This window comes from Anas acuta, chromosome 3 (assembly GCF_963932015.1).
Source record: "Anas acuta chromosome 3, bAnaAcu1.1, whole genome shotgun sequence".
In the NCBI taxonomy this organism is placed as follows: Eukaryota; Metazoa; Chordata; class Aves; order Anseriformes; family Anatidae; genus Anas; species Anas acuta.
In genome coordinates this window covers 112,849,137-112,862,772 of record NC_088981.1, presented here as the reverse complement: position 1 = coordinate 112,862,772, position 13,636 = coordinate 112,849,137, and the positions used below count along the sequence as shown (strand labels likewise).

Below are 13,636 nucleotides of genomic sequence, written 5' to 3'. Positions count from 1 at the left end.
AAAGCATTTTCCTTTTTCTCTTCAACAGGTAGAACAGAGCGTGCTTGTTCTCCAATGCTCTAAAGCACTTTGGAGCTCCCGGGAGACAGGATCACTCAGGTGGAGCAAGGATGAAAGCTCAGCTTTTCTTCCCAGAAAAACATTTGGAAAGGTTGGGCGTGGTGCTTAGGGACATGGTTTGGTGGGTGATAGTGGTGTTAGGGGGATGGTTGGACCAGATGATCTTGAAGGTCTTTTCCAACCTCAATGATTCTGTGATTCTATGAATTTGATCACCAGCTTGTTGTACAGACCAAAAGCCCTCTCTGCCACCCCATGTTGTAAGGATCCTCTATCCATAACTGGGTGCTAGTTGTGTTCATGGGTCCATGAAGAAATGTGCAGCCTGGTCTGAAGTGTGGGTTACGCACCAAGTTGCTTGGCCTTGTGAAGACTGGATGTGGGCAGATGTGGTCTTGAGATTAATTTTGAATAACAGAAGGGATGTACAATACTAGAGCCACCATTAAACATAGAGTTTCAGATGTTGGAATGGCCACCTCTGTTTCACGTGTTTCCACTTTATTGGCTCTTGTGACAGGGCCAGGAAAAGGTCTCATTAGCCATGAACCTTAGCTGGCTCTCAAGTTACAATAATATCAGTTTCTCAGGCAGCATTGCCATTCCAGTGGCTTTGCAAAGTGAGGCAAAGTGGTTTGTTCCAAGTCATACTGCAAGAAGAACCCAGACTCTACCAAACCTCTACCCTCACCTAAGTCAGGCTCCTGACTGCTCCCTCATCCTGCCTCCCAGGCAGGGTTTGTGCCGGCTTGCAGTGAGGGCAATGGGCAGAGTGCTCAGAGCTTCCTTAGGAAGATTAATCACCAGTACTGGTAGGCCTCCTATACAGCTTTTCTGCAGCCTGAAATCTATTTTCCACTTGTCGAAGGGTTATATACCCAGAGAGTTATATTCACAGCACAACGGAAAAATTAAAATGTACCTTTCAGAGGCTTGCTAAGATCACTTACAAAAAGCAGATCGTATTGAAATGTGTCTTTTCTCCTCTTGTTTCATTCACATGGTCTCTCCACTGTTTGCTGCTGTAGAAACAAATCCTCTGTTCTCACTGCAATGTCTCCTCAAAACAATGCAGTTGAAGCAATAAGTAAGATGAAAGGGGATCCCCTGGGATTTCCAAGAAGTACCAGAAACCTCCCAGATCATTATCTCTGTTGATGTGACAGACCTTTAGTCAGCACAAGTTTTCAGAGCTTCTTAGAAATCAGTGCAACTATAACAGGTCTATGCCATCACTGGCTATAACAATAAATGAATTAGTCAAAGAAAGCCAGGGCAATCAGTTTAGCTAATGTAAATTAGATTGGATACGTTGGCTTTGGTGCAAATACAATGATTTGTACTGATCATGGATATGGGCCACAGTTTTTATCACGCCTTTCAGCCAGTTAAAGATGTTCAAGAAAGATCTTCCTACAAGTAGAAATTTCCTTCCAGAAAGCAGCGAGTGTTTTCTCTTTCTGCTTTCTTCCAGAAAGAAGCCCAGAGAAGAAGCTGGCCAAGTGGATAGACCTTTACATGATCACAGTAAATATATATATTTATAAATTATTACACTGGAGCAGTTCCAAACTGTTTTTTCTTCCCAGAATGGTGATCTGGGATATTTTTGTTCACATCTTGATAGTTTTTATTGGGCGATAATTTGTAGGCCAGCTGATGTCAGCATAATCAGAGTTCAGTATGATTTTTTTTTTTTTTTCTCAGCAGTGCTATATTTATTGGCCTGTTAGGTTTCATTTTAGTAAGGTGCTTTCTGAGCCAATGGAACATAACTTTGAAAAACTCCCGCGAATGGTGTTTCTCTGTGCACTTCATACTCCCCTTCATGCTTTATATTCTCATAATATATTAAAGGATTCTAATGACTCCTTCCAAGAAATATCCAGCTTTTACACATAAATAATTTTTTAACAGGTTTGACTTTTTGAATATTTGTGGTTTTTACTTTTTTTTTTTTATTTTATTCCCACTTTGTCTCCAAAAATGACAAGTTCAGGGACAAAGCCTGATTGACTGACCCACATGAGACATTTCACAACCATCTAAGCACAGTTCAGATGTCACCAAACCCACTCAAGAGGTCCCTATTGAGTTCAGCAGGTTATCATTTTCCTACTGATTTGTGGTTACTCTGCTTCAGTAAATGTAAAGAAATTAGTTCCCGGCTAGACAGGAACTGGTAAAATGAAAGTGATGTTGATAGAGGTGTTACTAACATGGACATTTTTTTTTTCCCCTGGAAGGGATATTTGTTCTGTCTTGTCCTAGTGCATTTTCCAAACAGTCATTGCTTATTAATTGCTAAGTTGTTTTTTTTTTTTTCTTTTTTTTTTTTTTTTCTTCCTGTTAATGTGTTAATGTAGAAGTAAACACTTTCTCTAGAAGCCTTTTTAAACATCATTTTGTGTTCACATATCTACTTTTTACAGTCTGCAGTCAGCTTTCACTGAATACAAGTTTGGTCTACTGCCTCTCTTCCACGAAGTTGCTCTTTCATTGTTAGATGTCAGTGCAGTCATGCATGCACACAGAAGAGCAGATGTGAATTCAGACTACAGAGCTAAACACTGATGAAAGCTACTGGGAAGAAAATCTGAATCCAACTTGCACAAATTAAATCTATATAAGAAAAACTTCTTCTCCAGTCTTAGTCATCATACACTGAATATGTCTTATCATATACCTATTGTTTTTGCAAGAGATATATTTCAGGACCATATTTAAACTAAGAATAAATATCATGTCCTCAGAACTGGTATAAAAGAAAACGCCCTTCATTATCAATCCTATATTTTCAACTAATTCCTGCTCAGGCAATAAATAAGTGAAAGAGAAATATATTTTCCTGTACTATGAGAATATTGATATTTTGAATTTCTTTTTGTCTTGAAATGTGATAAAAATATCCAGATACAAATTTCAGTGGAGTTGGGCATATTAAACCCTTTTTTTTTTTCCTGAAAAAAGTTTAGTTATGACAATAGAGGTTTTTTTTTTTTTTTTTTTTTTTTTTTTTTTTTTTTAACTTTATCTAGTTAAAATTTGAAAAGAAAGACTGCTTTTTAACAAAACCACCATGCTGTTTCTTTCAATAAATGTCTAAAGATGCCTTTTGGAGTATGAATACTTCAGAGTTTCTGCCTTGAGAAATGTAATGAAACTGTCCCTTCCCATGGAAATCTTTGGGTTTTAATGAATCAACTTTTTAAAAATATTTATAAAACAGTCCTGTGAACTCTATCAGAAGGACCCTGATGTTCAAAAGTTAGAATAATAACTTTTCCTCATTACTGAAGAGTCACATTTTCTTTCACTGAAATAAAACTATTAGCAGAATACATCCATTCATTATTTTGTCCAGTCCAATATGGAAAATGGGTCCATTACAGTTTCACTGTAAGCTATTTTGTCATCTTAAGTTCAATTTTTTGCTCTGAAGTCTCCTGGTTTGATCCTGGGTGTCTGCCAATGTGTTAGCTGTCACATGGGCATCACCAGATGCTGAGAAAATCCACTTCTCTCTCTGGTTTCTGCGTAGCTTGAATGTGCCTCTTAAGCTGTGGCCAAGCAAACTTAAACTGATTCTCCTAGAGAAAAGTGCAGTATCAACTTAGTTGCTTCTGAGATGAAAATATTTGCAAAACAGGAGGAAGAAATCAGGAAAGAAGTGCACAGAAAAGCAAATCTGAAGAGTGGAAAAGGCATGGTCAAAAATGTTCGGAGTTGTCCCCTGGGTTAGTGCCGTAGGTAGCCAAAGGTTCCAGCAAGAGCAACCTACACCTGGCAGACTCCAGAGAAGATGCCCAGGGGTCAGAGCAGGGGTGCCTTTTACATCTTGAGGATTGGCTTCATGGAAAGTCTTCCCAAAACAGTACTGATGTGGCAGAACACAGGAGTCATGTACTATACAGTGTACCCTTGTAATGGTTGAGTCAGAGAAATTAGAGATGGAAAATATGCTTAGGTCACTTGGTCCATTCCCCAACTGTTTCAACGTTGCTCCCTACAATGTGTTCTTCATTGCTTTGTCTAGTCAGCTTCCCCCATTTCCCTGGGGGGACCATTCCACGTAGTAATAGACCTCGTTGTTAGGAAAATTTTCCTGATGTGCAGCCTAAATTTTCCTTGGCTCACATTCATCCCACTACTTCAGTTAAAACCTCCTAGTCAGCTCTTAACTTCTCTCTACCTCAGGCCCTTTTCTTCCATCAGAGGAAACAAATGAGTCTGATTGAGTCAAGCCCTGTATGTTTAAAAAATAATGACACCCTTACCTCTTAAGAGTGATAGTCAATACAGAACTGAAGTGAAATGCACACAAATTGCCCTGTTTTATAGGGAAGAAATTAATAAGCTCCTGGTAGCTTTTATCACATTGGTTGGCATGGCTTGAAAAGTCCAACATATGCCACCATTAACTAAAGCACACAGAGTCAGGGCCCATCTGGAATAGATCAAATTAGTCTGGCTGGTCAATCAAAGCTCAAAGTCCCATGGAAGTTTATATCACACATATACTACTTCACTGATGGCATACAGCACAGGCCGTGGGACACCCGGCTTGTGCCACCATTTCTTTCACTGCTCTGGAGGATCTGGAAGAAACTGTGAGGTCTGGATTTTGGCTCAGAGATGGTCAAGTTAACTTCAGAATTCAGTGCATGCTGCCAGCAGAGCCACACAAGTATCTGGTGTTTTGATTCTGCTGACTGGGAGAAGAAATGTCATTTTCTATTGATCGCAAAATAAGTACTGTCAAAAAATGTTGAGGAAATAGATAAAGTAGCAGTGCAGATGAAATAAAATGCTTCAATTAATTCTTGAACTACTGACATGGGTTTAATATATTTAATAAAATAAATATAATGAAATATAGTCCTAGGCATTTTTCAAGCTTTTTCAGGGCCTCTTATTTTTGTTTTGTGACAAAAGCAATTTGTTGCTCTCACCATGAATCACCAAGTGCTTCAGCTGGCCCAAATCCACATTTTTTCTGTACAAAATATGTTTTGAATGACAGCTATAAGCAGTAAAGCTCTTTGTGAAGGCTGTTCCAATAAGATCTGTCTCTGAATAAACTGAGATTTCAGCCAAAGTTCAAGATAAATGGGAAACCCAGACAGAATGGTAGATGGGGATGATGTGGATCACATCAGATGTCGACATTATGCGATGTACAGCAAGTGTCTGGGAACCACTTCCACAAGCAAAAGCAGTAGTGAGAAGTTACTGCTTCTGCCCAGCTTATTTTAGAGAGACAGCCTGCAGCAAACCCCAGCAAAAATTTGTGGTATACTTTTCTCTTTTCAACTTCTACATTGCTGAATTCCTCTTTGTTGGGACAAAGATTTCAGTTTCATGATATCATTCGCTATTAATAATTACTTGTGCCGTTATGGTGTTTAAAATCCCCTTCTACACTAACCTTTGTACAATGGCAGAAGAAAAATACAGTCCTTGCCTTGAAAATGTAAAATGTACGTATCGAAAAATCAATGAGGGCAGAGAGTGATCAGAGTTGTGAAGGAACAGATGAACAGCATTGCTCAGCACCATGGTCCTGGTGCACCTGGGAGAAAAAACAGAGTTTCATCCCTTCACACCTTCAGAAAACCTGGCCCAGAGTACGTCACCTTTATTTCCTTTGAGAGCAGTGCCAACAGCCTGGTGTCTCACAGCCTACCATTTCACAGCTAAGCAGAGAGCTCAGCTTTAGTGTCTGCCACACTTCAGCAAAAAAAACAACAACAACAACAACAAAAAAAAACATTTCTCATGGTGGGAAATTACCAGAAGCATCAAAACAAACACAAAATACTGTCTTTTAACTTATGTCATGTGAGAGCAAAGTGTCCCAGCTCAGCCATAGCCACTGGGGTTCCTTCAACTCCTATGCAATCTGGGAGCAATGCTACCTACCTCGGTGCTTCTCTGCCTCAGTGGTCTCTGATGCACAACCACTGTGCCTGGGACAAGGACAGCCACAGCCTCAGGATATCCTTTGTCATGTTGGCAGTGTAGGATCTGCCCCATGAGAGCAAAAGAGCATTTATCACCAAGCTTGCAGCTGTGGGTTCAGGATATAGCCTTGTGGTTAAGGGTGCAGCAATGCAACCAATATGCCAATACAGGTATCCTGGCTGACTGCTCACAGACTGAAATAAATTCAACAGAAACCCAAGTGATTCTACAAAATGCTGCAGTGAAAGGTCTAGGAGGATGCTGGAGGCACCCTGACCATACAGCTTTGTAGGCAGAGATGGGTCTCCACAGGAGCATCTGCAGGTGGTCCCTGCGTTTGGTGTCCCAGACAAAGCTATGCTGAAGATCTGTCTTGTCTGTAGGAAGGAGCTCACTCCCAAGCTCTGCATGCCACCAGCCTGCAGCTGGGCTATCACAAAGGAATACCTTCCCTTGCATTGCTTCTTTCTAAATTATTTTACCAGAGGATTCGAGTGTCTTTGCTGTGAATGTGTGTACAGATATTGGAAGAGCAATCTGTGCTAGAGAAAACAAAGTAAAAAACATCCCGGCCTCCTATTCCTCCTGGGTAAACCTGTGATTTCCCCCACCTTCTTGAGTTGCAGTCTCATACAATATTGTACAGCCTGCTGACTCCATAAATAATTCCTGCTGGAGCAGCTGACACTGAGCATATCACTCAAATGCTATAAAGTTGCTCAGCTTCCAGTCATGCATCCTGAGGAGTTAAATCTCTAGGAGAAGGCAATGACCTGGGTGTCCCACTGGGTACTCTCCTGGCACAGGATAACTCTCCTGGCCCAGAGTTGGAGCTGGATATTTTGCAGGGTTTCCAGTTTCACTGTCAGTCCTATTCTCCTGGGCTCCCTGTTCCTCTCTTCCAGCTCCTCACACGTCTATCAGGGCTCTATTAATGTGATATCCCAACGCTTCACTAGTTGGAAGTGAACTGCAATTATCAAGCAGAAGATCCTTTTCATTTACTTCGAGCCATCAAGAAGTTAAGCACCTGGCTTAAATTTTTTGTCTATGATCAGGGGAGAGGGATGGATGCTTCCAGAAGGCAATTTATCCTCTTCATTTTAAGTGCCTTTCTGAGGCTAGAATCAATCACACGCTGAGAACCCTTGTCTCCCCTTGTCTGAAGAGGAACCTAGAAAACCAAGTTTTTGATAATTAAAGTGTGGTGACATGAAACCTATCCTCAACATTTGCTTATAAGGCAGCTGTGAAACATGAGATCAGTGTGTTTAGGATTTCGATGGTGGAGACAGAAGGGGATGTGATAGTCACCCATCCTAACTCTAAGAATAACATCCTCGCCTCTAGCTTTTAAGTTTTGCTCATCTGGCCTGTTTCTGATGATTTTACTAGAAATTCAGAGTAACATCTGTCAATTGTAAAATGAATCTTGCCCAAAGGATTGCTGCCTCCGTCCTTCACAAATAACAAGGCTGTGAAAGAGGAGGAGTAAGGAGAGACTGAAGGTGTCCCAGAAGAGAAGGCCATAGGAGATTTTAATAATTGAACCAGAGTGTGAGCCCATGATGTTATTTCTACACAGGACTTTGAGCACACACACACAGACATGCACTAAAACATTATAAATTTTGGCCTCTCCAAATCAAAATGAATAACTAAGAGAGGAAAGTCTCTTGGACTCTTTGTCTTGGGTCACGAGGCCATGTCATGTTGGAGCATGATGTGCAGGATGTGCCACCTCCACAGGTGCTGTGACACTCTGTGGGGACAGTGCCAGCTGCACCGGGGTTTCTGTCCTCCTCAGCTGCTCTGCTGCCCACTTCAGATGTTTTAGGAGACTTTTGCTTGTAAGCTGCACTCCAGGTTTCGACCATCGGAGTAGCATGTGTGCAGCAGCAGCTCAGCAAGGTGCAGCAGAGCTGGCAGCTTGAAGCCAAATCTAGGTGGTTGCAGATGAAAGCCAAGAAGAGCAAACAAAAATGATATATATATATAATGCACTTTACTGAATGAGGAGCCCATGGGCAAGGTGGCCCTTTACTTAGCCCTTTGGTGCCCCAGTGGGACTGCCCTGGGACTGCATGGACATATCTGAGCTGGGTTTTACCCAGATGGCCTTGACATTGCCGCAGCCTGGAGCTGCACACAAACCCTACAGGCAAATTTGTAGAAGTGTATCCTGCAAACATCAGCCCTGGGCCTCATGGCACCACATTTTGGGGATCCCTACCCACGGGCAGCCTGCCTTGGTGGCTCTCCAGCCAGTGGCTGCACCCATGTGAGAGCTGGTGGTGGCTGCCAAATACATCTGAAAGTCTTTAGTGTTGGCTACAGGCACTGGTCCTGCTTTGTAGTCAGGATGCCACAGGACCAGACAGCTTGGAGTCTAGTCAGCAAGGGTGTTCAGCATCTAATATCTTTGGCTGTGGCACCAGAGAAATCTTGGTTCTTTTGGGAAGAGGCTAGAGAAGAGCTCTTTTCCTTCCCTGCCAGCTGGATTGCAGTCATGGCATTTCTTGAGAATGAAGAGCACTGCCTTCACAGCTGAATGTCTAATGCTATTTGTAACTTTTCTGGGCTTTTTACATGTCATGTAAACTGTTCCCTATTTCCTTACACACCTAAATGAAGCCTCAGTTGATAAAACACCAGCAGCTGCACAGTAAAGTCTGCTGAAGCTGTCTGCACAAAGGGATATGTCTACGTGTCTTTCACAGGTCCAGAAAACTCCACTGAGATTTTCATCAATTGAAGGCTGTGAAAGGTCGTTAACTGGAAAAAAAATAAGATAAATCAAGTAAAACTACATGTCCTTATCAGTCATATCACAACAAGAGTGGGAGAATATGCTGTTTAGTTTTTACCATGCTAAACTGAAGGAGGGAAAGCTGGTTGAAAATGAAAAAGATTCCTGTTCATTTGTTTGCTTGTTTGTTTTTAACCATGGAATTTTCCCATTTTTCCTGTCCTGTATTGTCTACTAAAAGGAGGGAAAGTGAAAAATTTACTGTCTCTCATTTTATTTATTTTATTTTATTTTATTTTATTTATTTTATTTTATTTTATTTTATTTTTATTTTTTTCCCTATGGAAACTGCAATAGCCAAATCAAAAGCCAAACTGTTTCTAAGACATTCCTTTTATCTCATTTTCTTTGAAACACTGACAGGTAAGGAAGGCCATCTATGAAATGTCTTTCTTTTCAGCTTTTTGCCAAACACATCAGAAGAAAAAAAAAAAAATCTGATCAACCCTAGAAAGAAACATGATCGAACAGGGCAGTTGCTTTGTCTTTCAGGCACAGACACAAAAATATGGATAGGTTTATATATAAATATATATACAGTAACCAAAACCTCAAATTCAAATACACCTGAGCTTTGGGGAAGTTTGTATATTCATTCAATCTTTGTGGCTTAGGCTCATCTGCAACAGAAATATTTGCAGATAGACAGAGTACTTCCTCTTTAATCTTATCTAGTGATCTGTCTGTTTGTCTGGGTTTTTCCTGGAGATGGCCTCAGATCCTGATATCTGAGGGCTGCACAGCTAAATTAAGGCGAGCTCGTACCGAACTTCACAGAGGGCTTTCTTTTCTCTTGTTGCTATTTGTTCACTTTAATTCACTGGGATGAAAGCCTTATCAGCCACGTGGCCCAGCTCAGCCTCCACTGGCCCTGTGCTTGGCCCATCTTCAGGACAATATTTTATTTTGACTGCTGGATATTTGCTCTACAGGCCAAAATATTTTGCTGCCAAGCTGGGCAGCAGCCAAGGGAACCTCACCAGCTGCTCCTCAGGGTACAAATTTTGGAGGGAGGAGAGATATTGGTGCCCTCTTCCCCACATCTCCAGTGCCGACTATCCACCAAGAGGACTGCTTAAGGTTTCACGCCTTCAGTTCCACCTGTAGGCAAACCACTACAGCTTAGCAATAAGGAGAAACAGGTGGATTGATCCACATGTGCCTGAATAATTGGTGTAAATTAGCTTGGCCCATTAAAAAAAAAAAAAAAAAAAGGAAATCTGATAGATTCCAGCCAAGTTCTTCACTGCCTTCAGCTCAGGCTCTCTAAGGATGAGAAATTGAGGAAGATGTTTGGTAGCTCTTCAGACCAAATATGGCTGACACAGCTACCTCACATTGTATTTTGGACAATTTATCGCAGCCTTTACCTGTTTTGGCAATTACAATTACCCTGAGATTTAAGGCACTGGGAAGTGCTCCAGCTTCAACGGAGCTGCACCACACAGCTTGGCCTGAGAGAAACAGGAATTTATTTGCAGATTTGTATTGTATAGTTTCCTGTCCTGTCTATAGTTCCCATGCTTTTCTGAGGGGTTTTGTCACCTCCCTGAGCATTTTGTCGTGGGTAATTTCTCACCACTTCAGATTTTCCACATTTTCTGTGCAAAACCTCACCAATTTCTGAGTGTTCGTGTGGTTAATGGATGAGAGGAGGGGAGCAAGCACATCTGAAAGGAACGCAAGAAATATAAACAATTTTATTAACAAGACCACAAAACTATTCTTTTTTAATATATGCAGCTGTTTACAAGGAGGAAATAAACAAGTAGGAAAAAACACAAACAGTTGGGTTTGTCACAGCCTGTGTCAGAGAGTGAAACGGAATGGCACAGACAATATGGGCAGGTTTGCAGAGTCCCTTTCCTCCAAACACCCCTGGTGGGGTGTCCCCAGTTAAAATCACCCCTGTGATGTCCCCACTTAATGTGACCATGTGCGGGGTGAGCTGGTGTGGGGCCAGGCACTACGGAGGTGGGGTGCCACGCGCCTCCTGCTGCGGTGCCAGTGATGCCGCCAGCTGGGTCAGGGCTCGGGCAATGACGGAGAGATGGCTGTTCATGGTCCGCAGCTCTGCCAGGATGTCGCTCACGTTTGCCGATGTCTGCTCGGAGCTCGGGGGCACGGCGTGAGCAGCCGATGGCGGGGATGTGGTTTCTGGAGCTCCATCTCCTCCAGATGCCCCCTGGTGATTTCCATCCCGGGAGGGCTGCGGGGGCGTGCTGCTGCATCGCTTCACGCCTTCCAGGGAGCACATCCTTACGGGTGGCTGGTCTTCCTCCTTTCCTCGAATGGTGGCGAGTGTGGCAGAGGCAAGGAAGGGCAGCCAGTTGATGAGGTGGGTGGCACCGCCAGGTGGGACCATGGGCAGGTAAAGCCCAGGGTGCAGGGATGAAGTAGAGGCAGGGGGTGCAGGAACAGAATGGAGTCCAGCATGAACTGTGCCAGCAGAAGCTGATGTTGATGGTGAGATAGGAGGTGGTTTGGGATGTAAGGCTGCGACACAGGCAGGTAATGGCGGTGAAAATGATGTAGTACCCGGATCAGAGGAAGAAGAGGGCGATGTTGGAGCTGTGAAAGGTCCAGGATCTTCAGAAGTTGGTGGTGAAGTGGCGGCAGGTGGGGCATCTGGTGTGCAAGGCTCTGAGTCTGCAAGGAAGATACATCATGGGCATTGAGTCACACATATATAAACTGATGTTTGATTTAACTTCAATGGGACTAGGCATTTTTGATGCACAGGAGAATTTCTGCTAGTGATACTTTCTGTAGGCCAACTAGACAAACTCTAAGGTAAGAGAACATTGTAGGTAAACATGCAGCTAAATAAATATAAATTATCCTTCCAGTCTCGTTCTTCTTAAAGCCTATGGGCAGAACTTCACATTGTTCTGACTGATATTTCATGAGTATGTATTCCTGGCCAGTTGTGGAGCTAGATGGTAGTGTCCTAACTGACTCAGATCTCCTGTGCAGGTGTGAGGGCAGTGTGTTTGCTGCTGCAGCTGCAGTTAATTGCTACTTGATAGCGGGTCCCAGTTTTCAGCATTATGATTTGATTGTACAGGTCAACACTAGAAGCAGCAAAAGCTAGTTGGTGGCTTAAACCCTTCAACAATTTTATTTTTTTGTGTGGAAGCATGACAAGTTATCCAATTCAATTTATATGCAGATCCCTGCCTGTAGATATTTATCAGCTTCAGCTATGTAAATCAACAAAGCAGAGGCTGAGAAAGGAGCTGTTGATGCTGTGCATCTCAGCCTGACGCCTATGCCAGTCTACAAGCAGCACAGTGGACCTCCTCCAACGTCCGCTGAAATCATCAGAAACATTCATGCTTGGATTGAGTCCAGTGTATACCATGTAAGATGATAAAGTAGCCTCTGGGGGATGTGCAAAAACCTGGCAAGCCATTCTATGGTCCTAGGTGTTGTACCCACTGTGCCCAGTTGGTAAATACTGCATGGTAAGGATGATCTTACTTTTACAACGATTCTGAGAGCCAGAAACATATTAGAAAACATCAGCCTTTCAACAGCTTCAAAGATCTGCATACATGGAATTACTATACCATGGCCAGGATCTTTATTTCAGCATTGGGAATGCATTACACAGGAGGTGGTGAGATGCTACAAGAATGGTCTGCATAAGACAGATGGATTTTAAAGCTACTTCTGATGCAATTAGGTGCAAATTTTGAAGTACTTATGTGGGTACAAAGACAAAAATTAGTAGATTTATCTAGGTTAAGACAACCTAAAAAAAAGCCAAACGCTGAGGTGTTAACAACATACTATTATTATTTCTGGCATCTAAAAAATCTGATGCTGTGAGAAATTTGTTTTTATTACAGATTGGTTTGGTATTCCAGATAGCAAACTGAAACTGTGAGTCAAAAGCAAATGAAGGCTTTTCCTTGTCTTTCTAACACCAAACCAATTAGACATGCAGCCTACAAAAGTCCATCTTTTTTCCACATGAGACCACCATGTCTTCCCTAAACAAACACACATGTTGGTTGGAGGGGATTATGACACAAAATTCAGCATGCCCTTATGTCACTGAGATTTTTATGGAAAGTTACTGCAGGTTGCTTGAGACAGTTTCCTTCCTTTGTGTATTGGCTCTCTTCCCAACACAAAGCCACTGCCTACACAGGAGCTCAATTCCTGTTCGCTAGAGGTGGGCTGAGGATGCTGGATGTTGGTTTTCCAAAGTGTTATTGATTGGGTTTGGGTTTTTGAAAACAAAAACAAAAATAAAGCACAGTTCAAATCCAGGTGTCACTTCCATCCAAACCACCAAAGCTTGCAAAGAGTGAGATGAAAGGTTCAGGTTTGGCTCAACTGTAGTGTTAACCAGAGCAGTGTTTATGGTCCATATATAGCATTGCTAATCCCTGTCTACACTGGCCAAACAAACCAAATTAAGAGCAATGTTTTTCAATATGTTGGAGAGGAGAGGAGGCTCAACAAACCTTGGGATAATCTGGTCTAGCACTATGACAAATAAGTGTCACAAATGATTCTTAAATGGTTAAAGTCTGATCAGGATTAAAATACAAGGAGCAGTAACTAACACAGACAAAAATAGAGACAAAAATCTGGTCACCAAAGGCTCTTCCTTTTAGTTGCAGTCTTTCCAAACATAGCATGGCTTCCCTATCAGAAGCCACAGCCCTGTCATCTCCCTAATCCCCCCTCAAGATTTATTTATGCCATGTAGCCTTTTAAGCACATCTTGCTCAGCTTGATCAGGCTCCCATACTTCCATCTAAGAAATTCCACATGGGCGTCTGGGTA

At 42.2% G+C, this 13,636-nt stretch overlaps 1 protein-coding gene across 2 annotated transcripts in view; it reads right to left on the bottom strand.

Moving 5' to 3' along the window:
* Positions 1 to 10,504: 10,504 nt before the first annotated feature.
* Positions 10,505 to 13,636, bottom strand: part of RUNX2 (RUNX family transcription factor 2) — a 217,794-nt gene continuing 214,662 nt past the window's right edge. For both annotated transcript variants that reach the window (XM_068678793.1, XM_068678795.1), the window contains one exon: positions 10,505 to 11,482. In XM_068678793.1, the coding sequence (XP_068534894.1) occupies positions 10,800 to 11,482 (683 nt within the window). In that variant the 3' untranslated portion in view covers positions 10,505 to 10,799. The remainder of the gene's footprint in view (positions 11,483 to 13,636) is intronic.